Source organism: Eschrichtius robustus, chromosome 12, assembly GCF_028021215.1.
Source record: "Eschrichtius robustus isolate mEscRob2 chromosome 12, mEscRob2.pri, whole genome shotgun sequence".
In the NCBI taxonomy this organism is placed as follows: domain Eukaryota; kingdom Metazoa; phylum Chordata; class Mammalia; order Artiodactyla; family Eschrichtiidae; genus Eschrichtius; species Eschrichtius robustus.
The window spans coordinates 57,442,459-57,467,973 of NC_090835.1; the positions used below are offsets into that span (position 1 = coordinate 57,442,459).

A 25,515-nucleotide genomic window follows, 5' to 3' on the forward strand; every position below is an offset into this window, starting at 1 on the left:
GTTAGAAGTTGAGAAGGGAAATTTAAGCTAAAATTTTCTTTTAAAAATAGTCTGTGTAGTGTTTTACAGTAAATATGGTTAGTCTTTTTGTTGAGCTGAAGAATGGAACAAAATTGTGAAGGTTGACTTCCACAACTCAAAGCTGGACTCTCCTTAGAGGTTAAATTTTGGCATGGCTTTTCCTTTGTAGAGAAATGAAAAGTTCTTATAACTTTGATTGTTTCTTGGTAACTTATGAGTGAAAGTGATACTACATGTTAAGTCTATGGACTTATTTTTGACCATTATATGTTTAACCATAATCCAATGTAGCGGAGTTAAGTGGGTTTTTTTTTTTTTTTTTTTTTTTTTTTTTGGTTAAGAGTACCTAAGAGCAAAAAAAAAAAAAAAAATAGAAGAAGAAGGAAAGAAAAAAAGTATTCTATATTGATATCTAAGGGTTTCCCTCATCCCCGATTTTCTTTAATTTCTGATCTGGAGGATTGTTCCATTGAAGTGAGTATGTGTACCAGTTACCAGTAACTTCCATAGAAGACCAGTGAAAAGTCTTTGTCATTTCAGTTCTTTCCATGAGATTTTTTTTTTTTTTAAACATCTTTATTGAAGTATAATTGCCTTACAATGGTGTGTTAGCTTCTGCTTTATAACAAAGTGAATCAGTTATACACATACAATATGTTCCCATATCTCTTCCCTCTTGCATCTCCCTCCCTCCCACCCTCCCCATCCCACCCCTCTAGGTGGTCACAAAGCACCCAGCTGATCTCCCTGTGCTATGCGGCTGCTTCCCACTAGCTATCTATTTTACATTTGGTAGTGTATATATGTCCATGACACTCTCTTACCCTGTCACATCTCACCCCACCCCCTCCCCATATCCTCAAGTCCATTCTCTAGTAGGTCTGTGTCTTTACTCCCGTCTTGCCACTAGGTTCTTCATGGCTTTTTTTTTTTTTTTTCCCTTAGATTCCGTATATATGTGTTAGCATACTGTATTTGTTTTTCTCTTTCTGACTTACTTCACTCTGTATGACAGACTCTAACTCCATCCACCTCATTACAAATACCTCCATTTCATTTCTTTTTATGGCTGAGTAATATTCCATTGTATATATGTGCCACATCTTCTTTATCCATTCATCTGTCGATGGACATTTAGGTTGCTTCCATGTCCTGGCTATTGTAAATAGAGCTGCAATGAACATTTTGGTACATGACTCTTTTTGAACTATGGTTTTCTCAGAGTATATGCCCAGTAGTGGGATTGCTGGGTCGTATGGTAGTTCTATTTGTAGTTTTTTAAGGAACCTCCATACTGTTCTCCATAGTGGCTGTATCAATTTACATTCCCACCAACAGTGCAAGAGTGTTCCCTTTCCTCCACACCCTCTCCAGCATTTATTGTTTCGAGATTTTTTGATGATGGCCATTCTGATCGGTGTGAGATGATATCTCATTGTAGTTTTGATTTGCATTTCTCTAATGATTAATGATGTTGAGCATTCTTTCATGTGTCTGTTGGCCATCTGTATATCTTCTTTGGAGAAATGTCTATTTAGGTCTTCTGCCCATTTTTGGATTGGGTTGTTTGTTTTTTTGTTATTGAGCTGTATGAGCTGCTTGTAAATCTTGGAGATTAATCCTTTGTCAGTTGCTTCATTTGCAAATATTTTCTCCCATTCTGAGGGTCCCATGAGATTTTTGAAAGGTCTTCTGTGGATTTAAAAAAAAAAAAAGCCTATAAACATACTTTTAAAAGAATACAGTTAGCTATATTACGAATTCAGTTCTTTGAGAGGAAGGCAATCTGTTACATATTTTTGGCTGTCTCAAATAACACACCCTAGTAAATAGGTCCTCAGTATATACTGATTTCATGAGTGAATGAGAATAATTTCTTTTTAGGGTCCCGATGAAGAAGCTGTTGTAGATCTTGGCAAAACCAGCTCAACTGTGAACACCAAGTTTGAAAAAGAAGAACTAGAGAGTAAGTTTGTCTAAAATAACTTGTTTAGCAGGATAAATTACTAATGAATGTTTGTTAGTGTCCTTTACCTTATTATTTGTTGAAATATTTGTTGTTGTCATTGTAGAGCATACATTTAGAAGAGTGTTCAACACTTTTCTAAATATAGTTTAAAGAAGAGTAATACAGCAAAAACCCATTTAACCACTACCCATATCTGCAAATAGAACATTCCCTGAAACATAAATATCAGCATGCTTTTCAAACTTTACTCATGGTTACCATTACTTATCTTGGAAATTGAAATGCCACAATTATAAAATGAGTTAATTCTTCAATTTCTTTTCTAACAGCCTGGGTAATTTGAATTATGAGCAAATTATAGCGTGCCAGACTAATAAGCCACAGTTATCACTGGTTGTCATCTAAATGTTCGTTTTATATGTCTGTTAATCAGCCTTTTAAAGTACTTACAAAAACCTCAGCATAGAATTGTGTAGCAAATGAGTTATTTGCCAATCTGTTTTCCCTGAGCCGGAAGAAGTCCTGAAAAATGGTTTGTTTGTTTCTTTCTTTTTTTTGAAATAATTTTAGATTTACAGAAGAGTTGCAAGGGTAGTACAGAGTGTCCCCTGTATACGTTTCACCCAGCTTTTTCTAATGTTAACATTTTATTTAGGTGTAAGTTTATGAAAATGAAGAAATTAACATTGATACAATACTACTAACTAAACTACAGATTTTATGCAGATTTTACTAGTTTTTCCACTGATGTTCTTTTTCTGTCCCAGGATCCCGTTGAACAGCTCAGGTTGTGATAGGACACTTAGTTGTCAGGTCTCCTTAGCCTCCTGTAACCTATGACAGTTTCTAGATCTTTCCCCGTTTTTCATGACCTTGACATTTGGAAGAGTAGTGGTTAGATACTAATAGAATGTCCCAAAATGTGGGTTTGTCTAATGTCACATTGTGACGTTATAATCTCATAGCCCAGATCATGGGTATGTGAGGAGCATACCACACGTGATGTGCCCCTCTCACCTGTGGACAGGTGTTATCGACATAACTTAACTATTGGTGATGTTAAGCCTGAACACTTGCTTAAGGTGGTGTTCATGGCAGATGTTTTGATAGGCTTATTTTGGGGTTTTTTTGAGACCTACATTTTTGAGTTAAAGTCTTCTATGACAGCTGAATGGAGCCATTGCTTTACAAAAAGAGGTGGAAAGAGGCACAAATAGGTGTTCTCCACATTTGCTTCCTGAAATGGAAAAAAAACCCTGTTTTTTAAAGTAACCTGTATATCTAGTGTATTTATCAGTTGATGGTATTAGCCCTTGGTGTAATTAGCCCTTGGTATAACAGAGCCCTTGGTGCTCTGTAAAATAAGAGAAGTAACAGGAGACTAGCATTGTTAATTACATGAACTTATACGTATTTCTTTTTTATCATAGTAAATTTTGGTATACTTTTGTGTATGTTACTTTTTTTCCTTTTTGGAAAACTAATACTGTCAATACTCAGAGATACTGCAGGTTTGGTTCTAGACCACTGCAATAAAGTGAATATTGCAGTAAAGTGAGTCACATGAATATTTTTGGTTTCCTAGTGCGTATAAAGGTTATGTTCATGCTATATTGTCGTCTATTAAGTGTGAATAGCATTATGTCTAAAAAACAATGTACATGCCGTAACTAAAAATACTTTATTGCTAAAAAATGGTAACCATCATCTGAGCCTTCGGCAAGTCATAATCTTTTTGCTGGTGGAGGGTCTTGCCTTGATGTTGGTGGCTGCTGACTGATGAGGGTGGTAGTTGCTGAAGGTTGGGGTTGATTTCTTAAAATAAGACAACAATAAAGTTTGCCACTTTGATTGACTCCTCCTTTCATGAATGATTTCTCTGTAGCCTGCAAGGCTGTGTGATAGCATTTGACCCACGGTAGAATGTCTTTCAAAATTAGAGTCCTATCAAACCCTGCCTTTGCCTTTGCTTTATCAACTAAATTTATGCAATATTCTAATCCTTTGTTGTCATTCCAACAATCTTCACAGCAGCTTCACCAGGAGTAGATTTCATCCAAAGAATCCACTTTCTTTGCTCATCAGTAGGAAGCAAGTTTTATCATGAACTGGCAGCAATTCAGTCCCATCTTTAGGCTCCACTTCTAATTCTAGCTCTTTTGCTATTTCCATCACATCTGCAGTGACTTTCTCCACTGAAGTCTTGAACCCCTCAAAGTCATCCGCGAGGGCTGGAATCAACTTCTTCCAAATGCCTGTTAATGTTGATATTTTGACCTCTTCCCATGAATCATGAATGCTATTCATGGCATGTGGGAAGGAATGGTGAATCCTTTCCAGAAGGTTTTCAATTAACTTTGCCCAGATCTATCAGAGGAGTCACTATCTATGGCAGCTATGGCCTTCAAGACCTGAAAGTTGAAATGACTCCTTGATCCATGAGCTGCAGAATGGATGTTGTGTTACCAGGCATGAAGACATCATTAATCTCTTTGTACATCTCCATCAGAGCTCTTGAGTAACTAGGTGCCTTGTCAATAAGCAGTAATACTTTGAAAGGAATCTTTTTTTCTGAGCAGTAAGTCTCAACAGTGGGCTTAAAATATTCAGTAAACTGTTGTCAACAGATGCGCTGTCATCCAGGCTTTGTATAACCTATAATGGAAAAGAATCTGAAGCTATACACGGGAAACTAACACAATATTGTAAATCAACTAAAGCTAAATAAAAAAGAAAGAAGGAAGAAAGGAAGGAAGGAAGGAAAAAAAATACATATATAGAGCACAGGCAGAATAGACTGAGCATGACTCTTAAGGGCCCTAGGATTTTCAGAATGGTAAGTGAGCATTGGCTTCAACTTCACATCACCAGCTGCATTAGCATGCATGTCCTTTGAAGCTCTGAAGCCAGGCATTGTCTTCTCCTCTCTAGCTGTGAAAGCCCTAGATGGCATCTTCTTCCAATAGAAGGCTGTTTTGTCTACATTCTATCCAGACCATTAAAACTTTCTCCTTATCAACAGTAAGGCTGTTTCACTTTCTTATCATTTGTGTGTTCACTAGCACTTTTAATTTCCTTCAAGAACTTTTCCTTTGCCTTCACTTCTTGGCTGTTTGGCACAAGAGGCCTGGCTTTATGCCAAGTTTCGGCATGCCTTCCTCACTAGGCTTAATCATTTCTAGCTTCTGATTTAAGGTGAGAGATGTGCGACTCTTTCACTTGAACGCTTAGAGGCCATTGTAAGGCTTTTAATTGGACTAATTTCAGCATTGCTGTGTCTCAGGGAATAGGGAAGCCCAAGGAGAGGGAGAGAGATGGGGGAACGGATGGTCAGGGGAGCAATCAGAACACATACAACATTTATCGATTAAGTTCACCATCTTATATGGGCCTGGTTTGTGGTGCCTCCAAACAATCACCATAGTAAATCAAAGATCACTGATCATGGACCACCATAACAAATATAATAATAATGAAAAAGTTTGAACCATTGCAAGAATTACTGTCAAAACATGACACAGAGACAGGAGGTGAGCAAATGCTGTTGGAAAAATAGTGCTGATACATTGGTTCAATGCAAGGTTGCCATAAACCTTCTATTTGAAAAAAAAACACAGTATCTGTGATGTGCAATAAAATGAGGTCTGCCAGTAATGTTTCCGAACATTTTACCAGGTCATCGAGCTGTGTATATAGGTGTCCACGTGCCATTTAGTAAAGAGAGTCGCCGGCGTCACAGGCATCGTGGACACAAACATCACCACCGGAGAAGAAAAGACAAAGACTCAGACAGAGAAGATGGACGGGAATCTCCTTCTTACGGTAAGAGAATGGACAGTTCTCCATTAACAGTTTAAGGTTCTTTCCTGGAAAGTTTTTTTTTTAAATTAAATATTTCCTTTTTAAAATTGTATTTCTGTAATAACTCAGACACAGTATATGCATTGAGGAATACTAATTGAAGTAAGAATATTTTTTCTACAAGAAAAATGCTTAGTTTATTGGTTAAGATCTACTTAGGATGAGTGAAAAAAGTAAGGGGCTTTGGTTTCTTTATTGTATTCCAGCCTTGGAATTGTAAATGTTGAGTCTTGGCGCTTAAAATTCAATTTAGGAGGGTTTTTATTTCCTTTTCTCTATTATATATTTCATTATTAACATATGCAATGAACAAATGTCTGGAATCCTTAGGCTCCTGGAACAGATTGAAATTTTTTTTTTTTTCATTTTTAAATACATTTTTTGCCAGAAGATTTTTATCCATAAAGCTGGATTACTTGGTTATCTGTGCAGCAAAGAGTGCTTTGATTTGATAGTATTGTCTTTAGAAGGACAGAATTTTTATTTGAAAGCAGAGCAATAAAGAAGTACCAGTAGACAGAGGAAATGATGGGAATCTCAGAAAGCAAAAAAGGCATATGGTAGAGGAAAATGAATTATTATCTGATAATAAAGATTAGTAGTTATTTAAGTGCCCCTGAAAGCTGGAAAGGCGAGAGCCCGAAAAAATAGCTGTGCAGCTTGAGCAGGACATTGCACTCAGTTGACATGTAAGGCATCATTGGTTTTTTAGGACATCGTGGCCCATATGGCCATCTACACCATAGGTCCTAGTGTGTGCATTCTTGAGGAGCCATGTGAGCTGCACCCCCACAGGCACTTGTGTGCTGTGCTGAAGGAAAGTTCTTTTGACGAGGTAAAGAGGGAAAGAATTACTGTGTATACTACAGCTTATGTCATGATCATAAGAAAGAAGATACTGATGGCCTAGTAAAATATTAAGTGCCAATTCTGTGCTAAGTATTCCACCAAGCCCTTGACATACGTGCTTTGACTTAATCTTCTCAGCATTTTTAAAAAATTAAAGATAGATATTATTGTTTTCATTATATAGATGGAGAAACCTCAACTTAGAGAGGCTAAATGATGGGAATCTCTTAGCCAGTACTAAGAGATCCTGATGGCCTAATAAACTATTAAGTGGTCATATAGCTAACAAAAATATGTCACTGGTGAAGGAAAAATCAACAGTAATTTTAAAAGCATCACTAGTGGACTTTGATGACATTGGTAGTTGAGAAGTATTTTGCTGTTATTTTGTGAGTGGATCGGTATGCTTCTCTATTTCATTCTGAATAAAAAGGCACACAATATTTTTTATAGGAATGCTGCTTACTAGACTGTAAGTATGTTTATATGTTCACCTGGCTAGGTGGTTTAATGTTCAAGCTGAGGTCTGAAATATGAAGTCTAAATATAGTTGTTTGAAAAATAAATTTGGTGGAGAAAATATTTATAACTTTTTCATAGAGTAATTATGCCTAGAAAAGTTTTATGCCACAGAATTGGGTTTATTTTGGTTTTAACTCCAATCTGTGTCCTAGAAATTGCTATGAAGTCCCTTCTTTCTTCCCCCCACTCTCCAAAAAGAGATTACACAGGTGTTTTGGACATGATGGACTAACAGGAATTGCATTTGCCCTCCAATTTTAAACAGTTAGAAAACTGCACAAAATATATGAAACAGTAATTTTCAGACAATGGACAACAAGCAGCATAGGATGCTGAGCTCTGTTACTACAAGCAACTGTATGCCAATAAAATGGACAACGTGGAAGAAATGGACAAATTCTTAGAAATGCACAACCTGCCGAGACTGAACCAGGAAGAAATAGAAAATATGAACAGACCAATCACAAGCATTGACATTGCAACTGTGATTAAAAATCTTCCAACAAACAAAAGCCCAGGACCAGATGGCTTCACAGGCGAATTCTATCAAACATTTAGAGAAGAACTAACACCTATCCTTCTCAAACTCTTCCAAAATATAGCAGAGGGAGGAACATGCCCAAACTCATTGTATGAGGCCACCATCACCCTGATACCAAAACCAGACAAAGATGTCACAAAGAAAGAAAACTATAGGCCAGTGTCACTGATGAACGTAGATGCAAAAATCCTCGCAAACAGAATCCAACAGCACATTAAAAGGATCATACACCATGATCAAGTGAGGTTTATCTCAGGAATGCAAGAATTCTTCAATATACGCAAATCAATGAATGTGATACACCATATTAACAAATTGAAGGAGAAAAACCATATGATCATCTCAATAGATGCAGAGAAAGCTTTTGACAAAATTCAATACCCATTTATGATAAAAACCCTCCAGAAAGTAGGCATAGAGGGAGCTTTCCTCAACATAATACAGGCCATATATGACAAACCCACAGCCAACATTGTCCTCAATGGTGAAGAACTGAAACCATTTCCACTAAGATCAGAAACAAGACAAGGTTGCCCACTCTCACCAATATTATTCAACATAGTTTTGGAAGTTTTAGTCACAGCAATCAGAGAAGAAAAAGAAATAAAAGGAATCCAAATCGGAAAAGAAATAAAGCTGTCACTGTTTGCAGATGACATGATATTATACATAGAGAATCCTGAAGAGTCTACCAGAAAACTACTAGAGCTACAAAAGCTACTACAAAATCAATGAATTTTGCAAAGTAGAAGGATACAAAATTAATGCACAGAAATCTCTTGCATTCCTATACACTAATGACGAAAAGTCTGAAAGTGAAATTAAGAAAACACTCCCATTTACCATGGCAACAAAGAGAATAAAATATCTAGGAATTAACCTACCTAAGGAGACAAAAGACCTGTATGCAGAAAATTATAAGACACTGATGAAAAAAATTAGAGAGGATACAAATAGATAGAGAGTTATACCATGCTCTTGGATTGAAAGAATCAACATTGTGAAAATAAGTATACTACCCAAAGCAATCTACAGATTCAATGCAATCCCTATCAAACTACCACTGGTATTTTTCACAGAACTAGAACAAAAAATTTCACAATTTGTATGGAAACACAAAAGACCCCGGATAGCCAAAGCAATCTTGAGAAAGAAATACAGAGCAGGAGGAATCTGGCTCCCTGACTTCAGACTATACTACAAAGCTACAGTAATCAAGACAGTATGGTACTGGCACAAAAACAGAAATATAGATCCATGGAACAGGATAGAAAGCCCAGAGATAAACCCACACACATATGGTCACCTTATCTTTGATAAAGGAGGCCAGAATATACAATGGAGACAGACAGCCTCTTCAATAAGTGGTGCTGGGAAAACTGGACAGCTACATGTGAAAGAATGAAATTAGAACACTCCCTAACACCATACACAAAAATAAACTCAAAATGGATTCAAGACCTAAATGTAAGACCAGACACTATCAAACTCTTAGAGGAAAACATAGGAAGAACACTCTTTGACATAAATCACAGCAAGATCTTTTTTGATCCACCTCCTAGAGTAATGGAAATAAAAACAAAAATAAACAAATGGGACCTAATGAAACTTCAAAGCTTTTGCACAGCAAAGGAAACCATAAACAAGATGAAAAGACAACCCTCAGAATGGGAGAAAATATTTGCAAACGAATCAACGGACAAAGGATTAATCTCCAAAATATATAAACAGCTCGTGCAGCTCAATATTAAAGAAACAAACACCCCAATCCAAAAATTGGCAGAAGACCTAAATAGACATTTCTCCAAAGAACACATACAGATGGCCACGAAGCACATGAAAAGCTGCTCAACATCACTAATTATTAGAGAAATGCAAATCAAAACTACAATGAGGTATCACCTCACATCAGTTAGAATGGGCATCATCAGAAAATCTACAAACAACAAATGCTGGAGAGGGTGTGTAGAAAAGGGAACCCTCTTGCACTGTTGGTGGGAATGTAAATTGATACAGCCACTATGGAGAACAATATGGAGGTTCCTTAAAAAGCTAAAAATAGAACTACCATATGATCCTGCAATCCCGCTATTGGGCATATACCCAGAGAAAACCATAATTCAAAAAGACACATGCACCCCAATGTTCGTTGCAGCACTATTTACAATAGCCTGGTCATGGAAGCAACCTAAAAGCCCATCGACAGACGAATGGATAAAGAAGTTGTGGTACATATATATACAATGGAGTATTACTCAGCCATAAAAAGGAACGAAATTGAGTCATTTGTTGAGACGTGGATGAATCTAGAGACTCATACGGAGTGAAGTAAGTCAGAAAGAGAAAAACAAATATCGTATATTAATGCATGTGTGTGGAACCTAGAAAAGTGGTACAGATGAACCGGTTTGTAGGGCAGAAATTGAGACACAGATGTAGAGAACAAACATATGGACACCAAGGGGGGAAAACCACGGTGGGGTGGGGATGGTGGTGTGCTGAATTGGGTGATTGGGATTGACATGTATACACTGATGTGTGTAAAATTGATGATTAATAAGAACCTGCAGTATAAAAAACCAAACAAACAAGCAAAAAACAACTAATACTAAACTCATTGGGTTATTTGTATGGAAATATGTTAATATAAATGTTTCAGACATTACATGAAATTTCTAAAAATCTTATATGTTCTGGTATAATGTTATAAGTCATAATTCTGGTTATTACTTTAAAATGTATATTTCAGAAATAACTAAATTTTCTTGTCAATTGCATTATTATGAACTTTCATCAAATCTTTAACCATGGTCATTTTTAAGTCTTTTGTCATTTACAGACAGTTCTGGGTGTACTCTGATGCTTTTGCAAAAATGTTCCTATAAAAGGTTTTCATCTTCAAGGAATCCATGGAAAAGACTCTGACAAGTACAGGTTTCTGGTAACTGACTATACTGCTGAACTGAATGAATAAGCATTTTCAGAACTCTAATGGAAAACTGGTGAATTCATAAAAGTGCTAACAAAGATCAAGGTGAAAAAAAATTAATTACATGGAACTGAGTGAAGTGATGAGGATGATTATAATTTTTGTGACTTTTTGTTTGGATACAAAAAAAAAAAACCTAAAAGTAGAACTACCATACGACCTAGCAATCCCACTACTGGACGTATACCCTGAGAAAACCATAATTTAAAAAAGAGTCACGTACCAAAATGTTCACTGCAGCTCTATTTACAGTAGCCAGGACATGGAAGCAACCTAAGTGTCCATCAACAGATGAATGGATAAAGAAGATGTGGCACATATATACAATGGAATATTACTCAGCCATAAAAAGAAACGAAATTGAGTTATTTGTAGTGAGGTGGATGGACCTAGAGTGTGTCATACAGAGTGAAGTAAGTCAGAAAGAGAAAAACAAATACCGTATGCTAACACATATATATGGAATCTTAAAAAAAAAAGGTCATTAAGAACCTAGCGGCAAGACGGGAATAAAGACACAGACCTACTAGAGAATGGACTTGAGGATATGGGGAGGGGGAAGGGTAAGCTGGGACAAAGTGAGAGAGTGGCATGGACATATATACACTACCAAACGTAAAATAGATAGCTAGTGGGAAGCAGCCGCATAGCAGAGGGAGATCAGCTCGGTGCTTTGTGACCACCTAGATGGGTGGGATAGGGAAGGTGGGTGGGAGGGAGACGCAAGAGGGAAGAGATATGGGGACATATGTATATGTATAACTGATTCACTTTGTTATAAAGCGGAAACTAACACACCATTTTAAAGCAATTATACTCCAATAAAGATGTTAAAAAAAAAAAAGAAACAGATCCAGAAATGACAAAGTTGATGGAGTTCGAAAACAAGCATGTTAAAGCAGTATAATATATATGCTTTATATGTTCAAGAAGAGAGAGGCTGAAAATATATGAAAGTCCCCCATGGAACTTCTACAGATGAAAAATGCAGTATCTGAAATGAGTAGTACACTAGATAAGATTAACAGATGATTTGACATTACAGAATAAAAAAGATAAGTGATTTTTGAAGATATTGTGATAGAAACTAATCAAAATGAAACGAAAAAAAGCTAAAGACCAATAAACAGCATCAGTAATTTGTTGGACAGTATCAGGTAGTCTGTCATATGTGTAATTGGAGTGCCAGAAAAATTTCCAAAATTAATAAAAAGTCTGAACTCACAGGTCCAAGGAGTTCAGCAAAACCCAAGGGGAAGAAACATGAAGAAAAAACCGCACAAAGTCACATAAAAATCAAACCGCTGAAACCAAGACCTAACAGTCCTAAATGTATATAACAAAAGCTTCAAAATCCATGAAGCAAAAACTGATAAAATTGAAAAGAGAAAGAGAGAAATCCACACTTATAGCTGGAGATTGCAACTCTCCTTTCTCAGTAATGGATAGAACAAGTAAACAAAAAATCAGTAAGGATATAGAAGACCTAAATAACACTGTCAGTCAGATTGATAGTCACAGGCATAGAACATTTCACCCAACCACAGCAGAATACACATTCTTTACAATTGCATATTGAAGATTTAACCAAGATCATATTCTAGGCCATAAAACAAGTCTTAATACATTTAAAAAGACTGAAAGTGTATTCTGTGACCACAAATAGAATTAAACTTAAAAGATATTAAGAAAAATGCCCAGATATTTGGAAATTAAGCACGAAGTTTCTCAGTAACCCATGGGTTAAAGTTGCAGTCACAACAGAAATTAGAAAATATATTGAATTCATGAAAATGAAAACACAGTACAGGCAGAAAATTGAGAGAAAATCTTGCAAAGTGAGGACACAGTCCTGACACACACACGTTTCATTTAGCATGGTACTGTGCAAAGTGAGGACTGCCTACATATTAGAATTTGTTAGATATAGCTAAAGCAGTGCTTAGAGAAAAATGTGTAGCATTTAGTTTTTATACTAGAAAAGAAGGGACTTCCCTGGTGGCACAGTTGTAGAGACTCCACGCTCCCAGTGAAGGGGGCCCAGGTTTGATCCCTGGTCCGGGAACTGGATTCCACATGCATGCCACAGGTGGGAATTCGGGAGTTTGCATGCCACAACCGAGGAGCCCACCTGTTGCAACTAAGACCCAGTGCAAACAAATAAATTTAAGTAAAGAAATTAATTTAAAAAACGCAGAACAAGAAAAGCCTAATCAATGATTTAAGCTTGTAACTTAAGAAATTGAAGGAAAAAATACTGCAAATTAAGCCTAAATAAGTAAAAGAAAAGAAACAATAAAAATGAAAGCAGAAATGAATAAAATAAAAATCAGACCAACAGTAGCAAAAATCAATCAGACTGAAATCTGGTTCTTTGAAAAGATCAATAAAATTGAGAAATCTAAATAGCCAGATTGATCAGGTGAGGGAAAAAAAAGATACAAATGACCAGCACCAGAAATTTTCAGTAAAGATTCTACAGATATTAAAGAATAAGGAGGGAATATTATGAATGATTTTATGCCAACAAAATTGATACTTTAGATTAAATGGGAAAGTTTCTTAGGAATACATGCTATTAGGCAGAAATGGGTAACTTGAATTATCCTACATGTATAAAAAGAAATTGAATTTGTAGTCTAAAGCATTCCCACAATGGAAATTTACTCCCAAATGTCATCAAACATATAAGAATGAAATAACACAGACTCTGCCAGAAAATTGAAGATGAGGGAACACTTTCCCATTCATACTGTGAATCCAGCATTACCCTGATACCAAAACCTGATGAAGATGTTACAATAGAATAAAACTACACACTAATTATTTCTCATGAGTATAGATTCAGAAATCCTTAACAAAATAAAAGCATATCTTATCCAGCAATACTTAAGAGGGATAATACATCATGATGGTGGTAATCTGAATAGTGGCCCCCACAATGTCCATATTCCTACTGTCCGGAACCTGTGAATGTTAACCTTATTTGGCAAAAGTGAATCTGTAGATGGGACTAAGTTAAAGGATTTTGTGAAGTGGAGATTATGCTGGATTAATGCAGATGGGCCAGATTTAATCACAAGGAGTCAGAAGATCAGAGAGGAGCTGGTAGTTATAGTGATGGAATGAGGAGGCGTCCAGACCTAAGGAATGTAGGCAGCCTCCAGAAGCTAGAAAAGGTAAGGAAATGGATTTTCCCCTAGAGCCTCCAGAAAGAACCAGCCCATGATTTTTTAGCCCTGTGAAAATTCATTATGAACTTCCGGTCTCCAGAACTGTAAGAGAATAAATTTGTGTTATTTAAGCCACCAAGTTTGTGGAAATTTGTTATAGCAGCATTAGGAAATTAATACGATGAACAAGTAGAAATGCAGGGTTGGTTTAAAATTTAAACATCTATCAGTGTAAATAAACATATTAATAGTATAAAGGAGAAAAACCCATATAATCATATCAATAAGACAGAAAAAGCCTTTGACAAAATTCCTCCCCGCTAGTTTGCTAGGAGTTAAAATTCTGTCTTTAGATAAATTCTATTTATCTACATCTAACAAATTCTATTTATTTAGAATTTTTCTAAATTCTAAATTCTATTCTAGAATTTTATCTCCTTGCAAACTAGGAATATTAGAAAACTTCTTCAGTGTGATAGAGAGCATTTAGAAATGCTGGTGAAAGACTGAATGTTTTCTCCCTATGAATTGGGAAAAGGCATGGATGTCTTCTCTCACCACTTCTGTACAACATGGTACTGGCACACGTAGCCAGTATAATAAGGCAAGAAAGAAACGAAATGCATCCAGAAGGTAAAGGAAGAAGTAAAATTGTTTTTATTCATAGTTACAGAATCATATGTGTAGCAAATCCTAAGCAATCTACAAAACTACAGAACTAAGTGAGTTTAGCAAGGTTACAGGATACAAAATCAGTGTACAGAATCAACTGTATTTCTATATAGTAGCAATGAGCAATCTGAAACTGAAATAAAAAACAACACAATAGCACCAGAAATATTTCTTGGGGATGAATTTCACAGAAGATGTGCAAGACCTAATTGTTGAAAGGTTCAAATATTAGGAAGTTCAGTTACATTGTGTTTTTATTTGTCCTGCATCGGTCTTAGAGTATTCCTTCATTATGAAGACCCATGTCGTGTACATACGGGACAAGTTTCAGATATGTTTTTCATACTGCCTCTTCCCCTGTTCTTTATATTTTCCTCTTTCTGGAGTTTTTCTTGTGCGACTTTTTTATTCTGTTTTCTATATCTCTTAACCTTGCGTGTTTTTGTCTTATTTGTCATTGATGCATTCTGTGTAACCTCCTCCTCCTTAGATCTGTCTTTTCCTTTAACAATTTTATTTCTAATCTACTTTTTTAAAAAAAAAGTTAATTAATTAATTAATTTATTTTTGGCTGTGTTGGGTCTTTGTTGCTGCACACGGGCTTTCTCTAGTTGCGGCGAGCGGGGGCTACTCTTTGTTGCGGTGCACGGGCTTCTCATTGTGGTGGCTTCTCTTATTGTGGAGCATGGGCTCTAGGTGCGTGGGCTTCAGTAGTTGTGGCACGCGGGCTCTAGGTGCGTGGGCTTCAGTAGTTGTGGCACGCGGGCTCTAGAGGGCAGGCTCAGTAGTTGTGGCACACGGGCACAGTTGCTCCATGGCATGTGGGATCTTCCTGGACCAGGGCTTGAACCCGTGTCCCTTGCATTGGCAGGTGGATTCTTAACCACTGCGCCACCAAGGAAGTCCTTCTAATCTACTTTTTAACCTGTTTTAATATCCCTCTTGCAGCTGTAAGTTCCTGGAGGTTTGTTTACTTAGATGTAAATTTTGAGTTTGACCTCCTCTATTATATTTGGAAGAATTTGATTTTGTTTTTAATTGATGCTTGTTGTATGCTTCAGTGTTTATTCTGGGACCCCTGGGGCTTTCAACTGTCCTGGACTAGAATGTATGCTAATTTCTCTGTTTGGGGATCCTGTACCACACAGGTAGTTTAAACTCAGATGTCATGAGTGGCAGTGACCTGTCTACCTCCCTAACCTCAGCTGACAGACTTTTGCTTCTCCATGATAGTAGGAAAAGTTAGTTTTGAGTTTTCTCATCCTTTTTTTGGAACTTGGGGATTTCTTTTTTTACTCTTGAACTTAACTACATATTGATTAAATATTTGAAATGTTCTATATTATCTAACATTTCCATCTATTTTTGGTGAGGAAAAGGTCCTGTCTTATGCATAGTGTTTTCTTGTTTTTGGATGTTGCTTACTGTTATTTGTTTGATTTACATTAGTTTGTTAAAGATTAGTGTGACTTTAACATATAATTTTTCTTTTTCATCTGTGGAGGTGATCTTTCTGTAAAATTCTTTTGTTGTAGATTGTTGGTCCTTGTTTCCTTCCAGAATTACAGTATTTTAATAATAATGAAAAGAAATTTGTTCTGATGGAATATATTTATAACAAAAGCATTTCATTTTCAAAATTTAGAATTTACCTTTGTATTAATTGAGGAAAATTTTGAGTGTATATTTTTAAATTCTGATTTTGTCAAGACACACCATCCCAGAGAGTCCAGTTCATCCTGGGTACTGAAGATGATGATGAAGAACACATTCCCCATGATCTTTTCACGGAAATGGATGAGCTGTGCTACAGAGATGGAGAAGAGTATGCATGGAAAGAAACTGCCAGGTGATGATACTCTCTCAGTTTTTAACTGCCTTTACTTGGTTTCTTTTTGTAATGAGAATATAAAATTGAAATTGAGACATCCAGTGCTTTAAAACAATGAGTAGAGAATTTCCTTCTGTCTGGAAATTTTATCTTTATTCTCAAAATTTGTTTCCTTAAATAATTCTTAATACTATAATATAACAAAAGGAAATATGTTACTGTAGATTTTAATGTCTTTAATTAGAGGAAACAAGTTTGAAAAATCAACATCTTGCGTATTTAAAGTTTAAAATAAGATTGGAAGCTGAAACTATGAATTTCCAGAGTTTGTTTCTGTAAACTTACTACAGTGATAGCTAGAATAGAAAGAGGAACTACAAAGGTAACTTGTGCCTATCGACATTATAGACCGTTAACCTAATTTGTAAAAATGTGTTTGTAGCGAAATTTTGTTTTGGTGGTGGTGATCTTTGTTTCTGTTTAAAAGAACAAGCTTATGTTTATCATATTAAAATAAACAAATGGAATCATTATTTGTAAAATATTGTTATACATTATACATTTCAGATGGCTGAAATTTGAAGAGGATGTTGAAGACGGCGGTGACCGGTGGAGTAAGCCTTACGTGGCGACCCTCTCTTTGCACAGTCTTTTTGAACTGAGAAGTTGCATCCTAAATGGAACAGTCATGCTGGATATGAGAGCAAGCACTCTTGATGAAATAGCAGGTGATAGCAAAGTGACTTCTTTATAGTTAAATTGTATTGAAGTTAGAGATACTTAAATAAGGAAAATAAAGTGGCATTTAGATCATTGATTTGACAGTTACATGTTGAGCTTCCATTCTGTGCAGGGCAGTATGAGGAGTAGACGTATAAATAACCCTTTTTGTCTTTGATAAGTTTGGAGTCTAAAAGATTAAATTAGAGAGATGTAACTACAGTTATCAAGAAGAAAGTGACTAGTGCCATAAGCAAGATACGGAGCCTGTTCTCTGGAAATGCAGAGGAAGGAGCTTTTTGTTTCTTTGTTGTCTGGACCAAGGTATCTGGGGAAGATACAGAGAGTACATTAACTATACAACTTATCCATAGAATTTGAACACATGGCAATAAGGAGCAGGGTGGTGCAAGAGAAAAGAAAGTATTCTAAGGAGGAGGAAGAGAAGGAAGAAAAGTCTAGAAAGTATCGACAGCTATGAATCTCAAAAAAGTCAATTCTCTGTGAGTATACAGATTCTTGAGATATGTTAGAAAAATAAATTAGAGGTGGATTGTGACTAGCCTTGAATTACTGGGTTAAGAAATTGGATTTTATTTGGTAGGCATTTTGGCTCTCAATGATTTTTAAGTTGGAGAATAGTATGATCTCGATGTGTGTCAGGGATATCATTCTGGCAAGAAGAGGTAGGGTGGCTTTGGATAAGAAGAGGTTAGAAGCAAGGAGGTCATTTATTCTCTTGGAATGTCTATGCAAGAAGTAATGACGATCTGATGTCTGGTGGGTAGTAACAATGGAAACGAAGGAGAGAAAATCGAAGGATACTGTGGAGGTAGAAAGAAGGAAAAGATAGCTGTGATAAAGCTATTTGGTCACTAACTGAAGTTGCTCAAAACCAATATCCAGTTCAGTAGTAAAAAAATTGATAGTGTGACTACCATTATAGATTGCCCAATATAAAAACAAAAAACTATTGTATTTGATCTTCAAGAGGACCATAAATTTATTAGAATTTCTCAGGCTAGAAATATCAATACGTTGATATTACCAGATTGATAGATTTGACCTTGTGCTGCAAATCTTTAAGTTATCAAAGTCCTTACTTTCTTGTTTTATATAAATGACTGAAAAACTGAGTTAGGATTAGGAATATTGAATTTAGATATATTCAATATGTCTTACTTTGGCTTTTAATTATCACATAATACAATATAATATTTTAGTAAATGTATAATCCAGTGTTCATTTGTATGGTAGCCTGCAGTCATGGTGTTACTGTTAAGAGTTTACCTGCTAGGTTGATCCCTTCCAGTTTTCTCTCAGAGGAATCTTACCATAGATTTGAAAGCCTGACTCTTTTATCTCAAGTTGCTGCCGCTTTTAAAAAATATTTATATGTACTTTATAAATTAAAAATAGTCCAGGCACCGCAGTAATGTATAAAATGTCATTGCCATCAATCTCCCCATTTCCCACACCTCCCTCACAGCCTGATATAGTCATCTTTCTAAAACTTATTACTTCATATTTTATCTATTCAGTTACTCACTGGTTTTTCTACCTCTGGGCGAGTGAGAGCAGAAACTTGATCTGCCTAGTTAATTGCCGTATTCCCAGCACATAATAGGTACTCAGTAAATAGTTAATGATTGAATGAATGAGTAGAGATATTCATCTACAGTTTTGGGGAAAAGTATGAGGTGAAGCAAGAAAATACCTTCACTTCTTAGGAAGCCAGTATTTGAATATCCATTTTAATAGAATTTATTGTATCATCAGTAAAGCACCTTCAACTATATAGGAAGGCTATTGGTGAATACCAGTAGCTTTTCAATAAATAATAGTATTTATTAAAATAAGGGTCTCTATTAATATGTTCATTTTTGTTGGATAATGTTCATATTTATCTTTATGCATCCATTATTCAATATTAGAAGAGAATGATACTTTCTAGAGCTATTTAAGAGTCTTATTTTTCTGGTAAAATTTCACTTAAGATTTATTCTGTATTATAGTCATCCAAGTGTTAGTTTATTTAATAAAAATGATTGTTATCTATGTATTTTTCTTTGCCTAGATATGGTATTGGACAACATGATCGCCTCTGGCCAGTTGGATGAGTCCATAAGAGAGAATGTCAGAGAAGCCCTTCTGAAGAGGCACCATCATCAGAACGAGAAAAGGTTCACCAGCCGGATTCCCCTTGTTCGATCTTTTGCAGATATAGGCAAGAAACATTCTGACCCTCACTTGCTTGAAAGGAATGGTGAGATAAGTTGTGGCATTCAATTTTTGCTAACACGTCTACACTAATGGCATTCCAGTGTGTTACAATTAGCATTCTGGAAAAGAAACATATTTTTTCTAGATAATTACATAGGCCTTTATCTTTTTAATTCTCTTTAAAATAATAATTTGTGCATTTAAAGATTTCATTTCTAAAATGTCTTTACAACGTGACAGAATTATCTGTAGAAATTACTTAGATGAAAAAATTAAGCATTTACTCTGTTTAAATGGGACATTTAAGTATTGGTAATATTTAAACACTATACTATACGTAACCCTGAATTACTCTCCTTCTTGCTTTTTTGTTTCTGCTGAAGAATTCTTGTATATTTGATAAAAGAGCCATAAATTATTATCTATAAATTTAATCTTTTGAAAATTTTAAGTCTTGTGTTTGGGCCTTTAATATTAGATTTTTCCTAGAGATTTTTTTTTTTTTTTTCTCCTGAGTATACTTTACTTGCTGGGCATAAACAAGTATTTTGGGGTTGGTCTGCTGATTTCACTGCTTTTTATTTACATAATTTGTGAAAGGTTTTTGTGCTTGTTCCTGTTTTATGCTAGGGATGATGCAGTTGATTTTTTCAAGCCATTGAGAATGGCACAGACCCACACACTGCTGCTCTCCCCTCTCATTCACGGTCTAGCATGGGTTATGTGGGACATGGGGAGAATGTGTTTTTGTAGCCATTTACCTATGTCACTGTCTTAAGGCTGGCATGCTATCACTGGGGTTCTATTTTGGGTCTCAAAGATAGCTCTGATGACAGTGACTGGAAAAATCCAGGTGCAAAGAATTGGAGCTGGTTTTGAGGGTCACTGCTGCCTCTAGTTGCTACCATTACCCAAGGCTTGTGAGAATTATACAGTGAAGAGGAGTGGAGGATGGGCCACAAATCCTTCTGCTCATCTTTTCTGTCTTTGAAAAGAGTATGGCTTTTAACTCTTCTACAAGCACACAGTCACAGGTGGTAGGGTTTAACATGTCTAAAGTTGACAGTACTTAGTCATCGTTTGCAGCTCAGTGTAAGATAATTAAGTCCATTTTCTTCTGAGCATTTGACCAATAAAACTCTTTTTAATCTATTTAAAATTGTGCCTTTCTATATTCATCGAACCTTAAGAATGAAAGAAATCTCTTATGGACCTAAGTTCAATCTGAAAGCAAGCCATCTATGTCACGTCTTTTTTTCACCTTTCCATGTATGGCATATGCTCTACTTTAGTGAAGTGAATCTGTTTGCCTAGAGAGACCATATTAAATCTTTCTTCCCCATATGCAGTGGTTCCTGATTATTCTCCAATTGTCAGTTGATTCCTTTTAATCATAAGACAATGGCTATTTTCTTTTAGATGCCATTTTAGCATGGGCATTCTGTTATTTTGTTATATTATAGTTGTAATTTAACAATTTTTTCTGCATGTAGCTTATTTTTTAACTAAATAGTGGTGGTTTATGGATTAAAAGTTCATATTTTTAATATTTCTGGGATCTCTTGAGCATGTAGCTTTGATTACTTAGATCATGTGAGGTTGTTATATTTCTCATGCTTTTCCTGAAAAAACAATGTTATTCCATTAAGCCACACTTGATTAGAATAACCAAGTGTTTGAAGTATAACTATACCTGACCTTTTGAAATACTGTAGACTTAGCTTCCTCATCACTCTTGTTGGTAAGAAATACTTTATTCTTAGCTAGTTAAATTAAAGATTGTATGTATTTGTTTTAATTTATCTGCTGCATTAGAAATGGAAGCATATTTTAGGACATTTATTAATATCAGATAATGAGCTCAAGAATATGTATCTTTTAAAATTGACGTTTCTCTTTTGAAAAAAGAAATTCCTATAACTTGTCTTATGTTTTTAAATTTTACTTGAGAGTGCTATCAGTAGGTGATGCCCTATTGACTTAATGTTATTGATACCACCTTTAAGTTAGGAATTATTAGATACTGTTAATGTGGACTTTTCTTATGAGAGAATATGTAGCAGTTCGGTGCAATGTAGATAAAATGCACTAAATATCAGTGCTGGTAAGTTTTGTTTTGGGTTTTATTTCTTAGATTATTTTTGTGTTATATTCTCATTTGCTATTTATCATTTTTTTAAGCAGCAGCTTTCCATTGATATTATTCTTTAATTTTAAAGCCACACTATTGGACATTCTCATTACTAACAGAATATCGTCCCCGACCATCTATCATTAGCATTGTTTTTTATTTTTTGTTTTGATTTTTGGATACATCTTCAGAGAACTAATTACAGTTTAAGCCATTTTTCAATGATTTTCTAATACTTAAAAATCTGATTGTCATACTAACCCTGATAGCATGAATTTGAAATTTTGGATCTTTTTTAAATCTTGCAGTTTATGGTGTAAATTGATTTTTTTTGTGTCTCATTTGTCTTCTGCAGTGAACTTCATCACTTTTCATTTATTTGTTTTATCTCAGGGGAAGGCCTTTCAGCCTCCCGCCACTCTTTGCGAACAGGTCTGTCTGCCTCAAACCTTTCATTGAGAGGAGAATCACCTTTATCTCTTCTTCTCAGTCATCTTCTTCCTTCTTCAAGAGCTGGAACCCCTGCAGGCTCGAAGTGTACAACCCCAGTACCCACCCCTCAGAACAGTCCTCCTTCCAGCCCTAGGCTCAGTCGCCTGAACTCCAGAAGTTCCCAGCAGAGGCAGCTTCAGGCCCCAGAGCTACTGGTTTCACCTGCCAGTGACGATATTCCCACAGTAGTAATTCATCCGCCTGAGGAAGACTTAGAAGCACTGCAAGGCCAGGAGCAGAAGAATGAGGAAAATGTTGACATAACTTCAGGCAACTATTCAAAGTCCTCCATGTGTGGTGCTTTCTGCCTCTGGATCACTTGCACTTGGAATGCCTTTCAAGCACATAGCTTTAGCAGCATACATAGATAATGCTTATAATTTATTTTGACTTCTGCATGTTTTTTTCTTTATAGTATATTACAGAGAAGGATAGAATTATTAAAAATTTTAAGTTTTAAAAAGACTCCAAATAAGACTACACATAATTTAATTATTTTTCAAAAATTTTCACTGAGATTTTACAGGTCAATGCATTTGAATGGTTCAAAAAAATGTAGACATTTTTACAAGTAATCTTTTAATTTGCCATGATTAAAAAAATGGTGGCCCTTCTTGTGCATTTCATTCCATAAGGTGAATGAACACATGTTTTACATAAAGTAAAATGGGGTGATATGCCTTTTATCTACTATTTGGTGCTTTTGTTCAAGGAATGCAGTATGTTTTAACCTTCCTAACAAAAATAGAATTGAATGTTCTTTTTCTCATTTTGTCTCTGAGAAGATTGAGGTTCACTAATGACTGCCTGGCATCATCATTATTTCAAGACTAGTTTTATAATTTGGAATAGACTTTACTTGTTCTTTATTTAATGCCATATCTATTTTTAATCCTAATGCACCTTGAAATTTTCAGGACTAGAGTTCCAATAGTTGTGGCTAGGATATATTTCTACGTGAATTAGAAAAATTATTTCTTAGTGGATAAAAGGTTTGTAACTCACTTAAGGGTTATTATATATAATTTTGGCTCTTCCTCTTATATATTAATTATATGCACATTTATACATATATATCTTTCTACCCAATTCATATAAAAAAGTATTCTTTAGTGACTATATGTTTTACTGACAGCTAAGCATCAGCGTGACATATGAACACTAACTATAGTGGTTTTAATCACATAATTATTATCACATTTCTGCATAACACTGAATAATATATAACACTTCAATAGTAGCTTATAGTTATTGGCCTGTTTGATGTGTATAAAATTTTGTGTAAGTTGGGTGGATATACCTATTTTCAGAAACTCAGGCTCAGCAAAGTTAAATAAATTCCCCTGGATCATACAGCTAGTAAGTGACAGCCCACGTCCTCTGACTAAACATCCTGTGTTCCTACCAGTATATGACCAACCAGCCTCTCCTTCTCTTTATTGGCTGTATCCAGACATACTAAATACATTTAATCAAAGCTCATTGTAGTTGCCAAAAAATGATACTTCTAGAAGTTAAAAAATAGAAGTTTTGTGGTTAAATCATTGTAACATTAATTATGATAGTACTTATAGTAACCATTGTTTCATAGGTTGTCACACACAGTGATGTATACTTTTCAAATATCATGTTTCTAATTTGTCTAACAATTTGATGAGTTCATGTTATCGCTGTTTGTAAAATGAAGAAAATTAAGACTTAGAGATGTTAAGGTTATACCGTAAATGACCAGAGCAAGGAATTGAACCCAGATCTACTTACAACAAAATCTATAGTATAGAATTTCATTGTAAATTTTAATACTTTGTGGAAAAGATAGAGAATTATATAATGAGGTAACTAAACAAAAAAGGAAAAAAAATCTAGAAATAATTACTCAGAAATAACGAACATTCTTATTTTAATTAAAAAGGACTAGCAAGGTTTACTATTTTTATTGAACAAAAATGACTTTAAAGTTACTTCCCCTTGCATTTGTTTTTACCTGTATCTGTCAGTAATACTGGACATTTCTTGTTTTACCAGTTTCAATGTTATTAATGATAAGGGACTATACATTTTATATGGGAAGGAAGGGATGTACAGGTTCACAATGGCTTATTAAGTCATGTTGTTAAGAGGATAAAAAGAGCAATTTACTGAAAATTGAGGGACACAATTAAATTATTTCCCCCTCTGCCATTAAGTATGCCATGAGATTTATTAGCCTTTCTGAAGAAAAGAAATTAGAACGTAGGGAAAAGAGGGAATTTCTAAGGAAAAGGGAGAGCTTATAATTACTGTTTAAAAAGACATTTATAGAAGGAATGTAATTACAATAATAGGGGCAGCTCTATATTATTCCTTGCTTAGTTACCTTTGCTGCTTAGAGCAGCTGGAAACTCTATAAGTTTTCCTGAAGTCTGATGAAGAAGGTGGCCTTGGCATCATTTTTGAGAGACTAATGTCATAGATTTTTGTGGCACGGGGTCATGATTTGTGAATACCTGTAGTAAAAAAAAAAAAAAGAAAAAAGTGGTGTTTCTCATTAGTTATTTTTTGGAGAATAATTATGTAAAAGACATAACTCACTTTTAGTGTTTGTAACTGTTTTCTGACTCAGTGTTTCTCACGCTTGGCACTATTGACCTTTTGGGGTGGACACTTCTTTGTGGTGGGGGATGTCTTGTGCGTTGTGGGATGTTGAGCAGCACCCTTGGCCTCCACTCACTAGCCGCCAGTACACTCCCTAGTGGTGACAACCAAAGATGTCTCTAGACTTTGCCAGATGTCTCTGGGGGGCAGAATCTTCCCCAGATGAGAACCACTGATCCAAATACTTCTACTTTCAAACTTTTAATGACAGAAAACTGATATCTTTGATTTCTGTTTCTCTAGGTAGCTTTGCTATTTCAAGAAAAAGAATGTAAGGGCACAATAATAGATTTACCAGGGTATGATTTTTAAATCCCAGTACTGATTGTATACATACTCATATTTGTTTTTGCTTTTGCTCAAAGCAAATAAAGTCCTTCTGAGTTATCTGTGCTAATGATAGTTTTAATTTTGGGGAATTTACTCATTTAATTCTGAGCTCTAGGAATTTACTGTAGGAGCAGGGATACTTCCTTAACCTTTTGAAGAAATAGCTTTAACTTAGCTGAGAGTAGGAAGGATTGCATGGAGAAGGCGGTGGTGGGAATCTCTAAGGTGTGCCTGGCATGCCGACTTTAACAGGTTCAAGGTGACCAGGTGAGCCCATGACTTCACATCATTTCTTCTGGCTTTGTCAGTATTGAGTTGCACATTATTTCTTCTTCCCATTCTACTGTATCCTTGTTTTCCCTCAGAGCCTTCTCCCCATTCCATTCTTCTCCCCAAAATCTGGTGGCTGGGACTGTTCTGGGAAGCTGTGCCTATGTTTTTTTTTGTTACACGTTTGCAGGTTGGATGCGTTTAGTAGTTAGCAGTGTGTGTGTGTTGATGGTCATTGCAGTTGCTGCCAGGGCCTTGATGATACTCTTCATTTTCTTGTGTGGGAG

At 35.5% G+C, this 25,515-nt stretch overlaps 1 protein-coding gene across 7 annotated transcripts in view; it reads left to right on the top strand.

Annotated features, from left to right (window-relative positions):
- SLC4A7 (solute carrier family 4 member 7) overlaps positions 1–25,515 on the top strand; it is a 115,511-nt gene that overhangs the window by 41,014 nt on the left and 48,982 nt on the right. For 4 of the 7 annotated variants that reach the window (XM_068557969.1, XM_068557972.1, XM_068557971.1 and 1 more), the window contains exons 2-7: positions 1,906–1,987; positions 5,666–5,812; positions 16,308–16,446; positions 16,996–17,156; positions 19,226–19,414; positions 21,896–22,264. In XM_068557969.1, coding sequence (XP_068414070.1) covers positions 1,906–1,987; positions 5,666–5,812; positions 16,308–16,446; positions 16,996–17,156; positions 19,226–19,414; positions 21,896–22,264 — 1,087 coding nt within the window. The remainder of the gene's footprint in view (positions 1–1,905; positions 1,988–5,665; positions 5,813–16,307; positions 16,447–16,995; positions 17,157–19,225; positions 19,415–21,895; positions 22,265–25,515) is intronic. The other 3 variants (XM_068557974.1, XM_068557976.1, XM_068557975.1) reach the window with 2 other exon arrangements.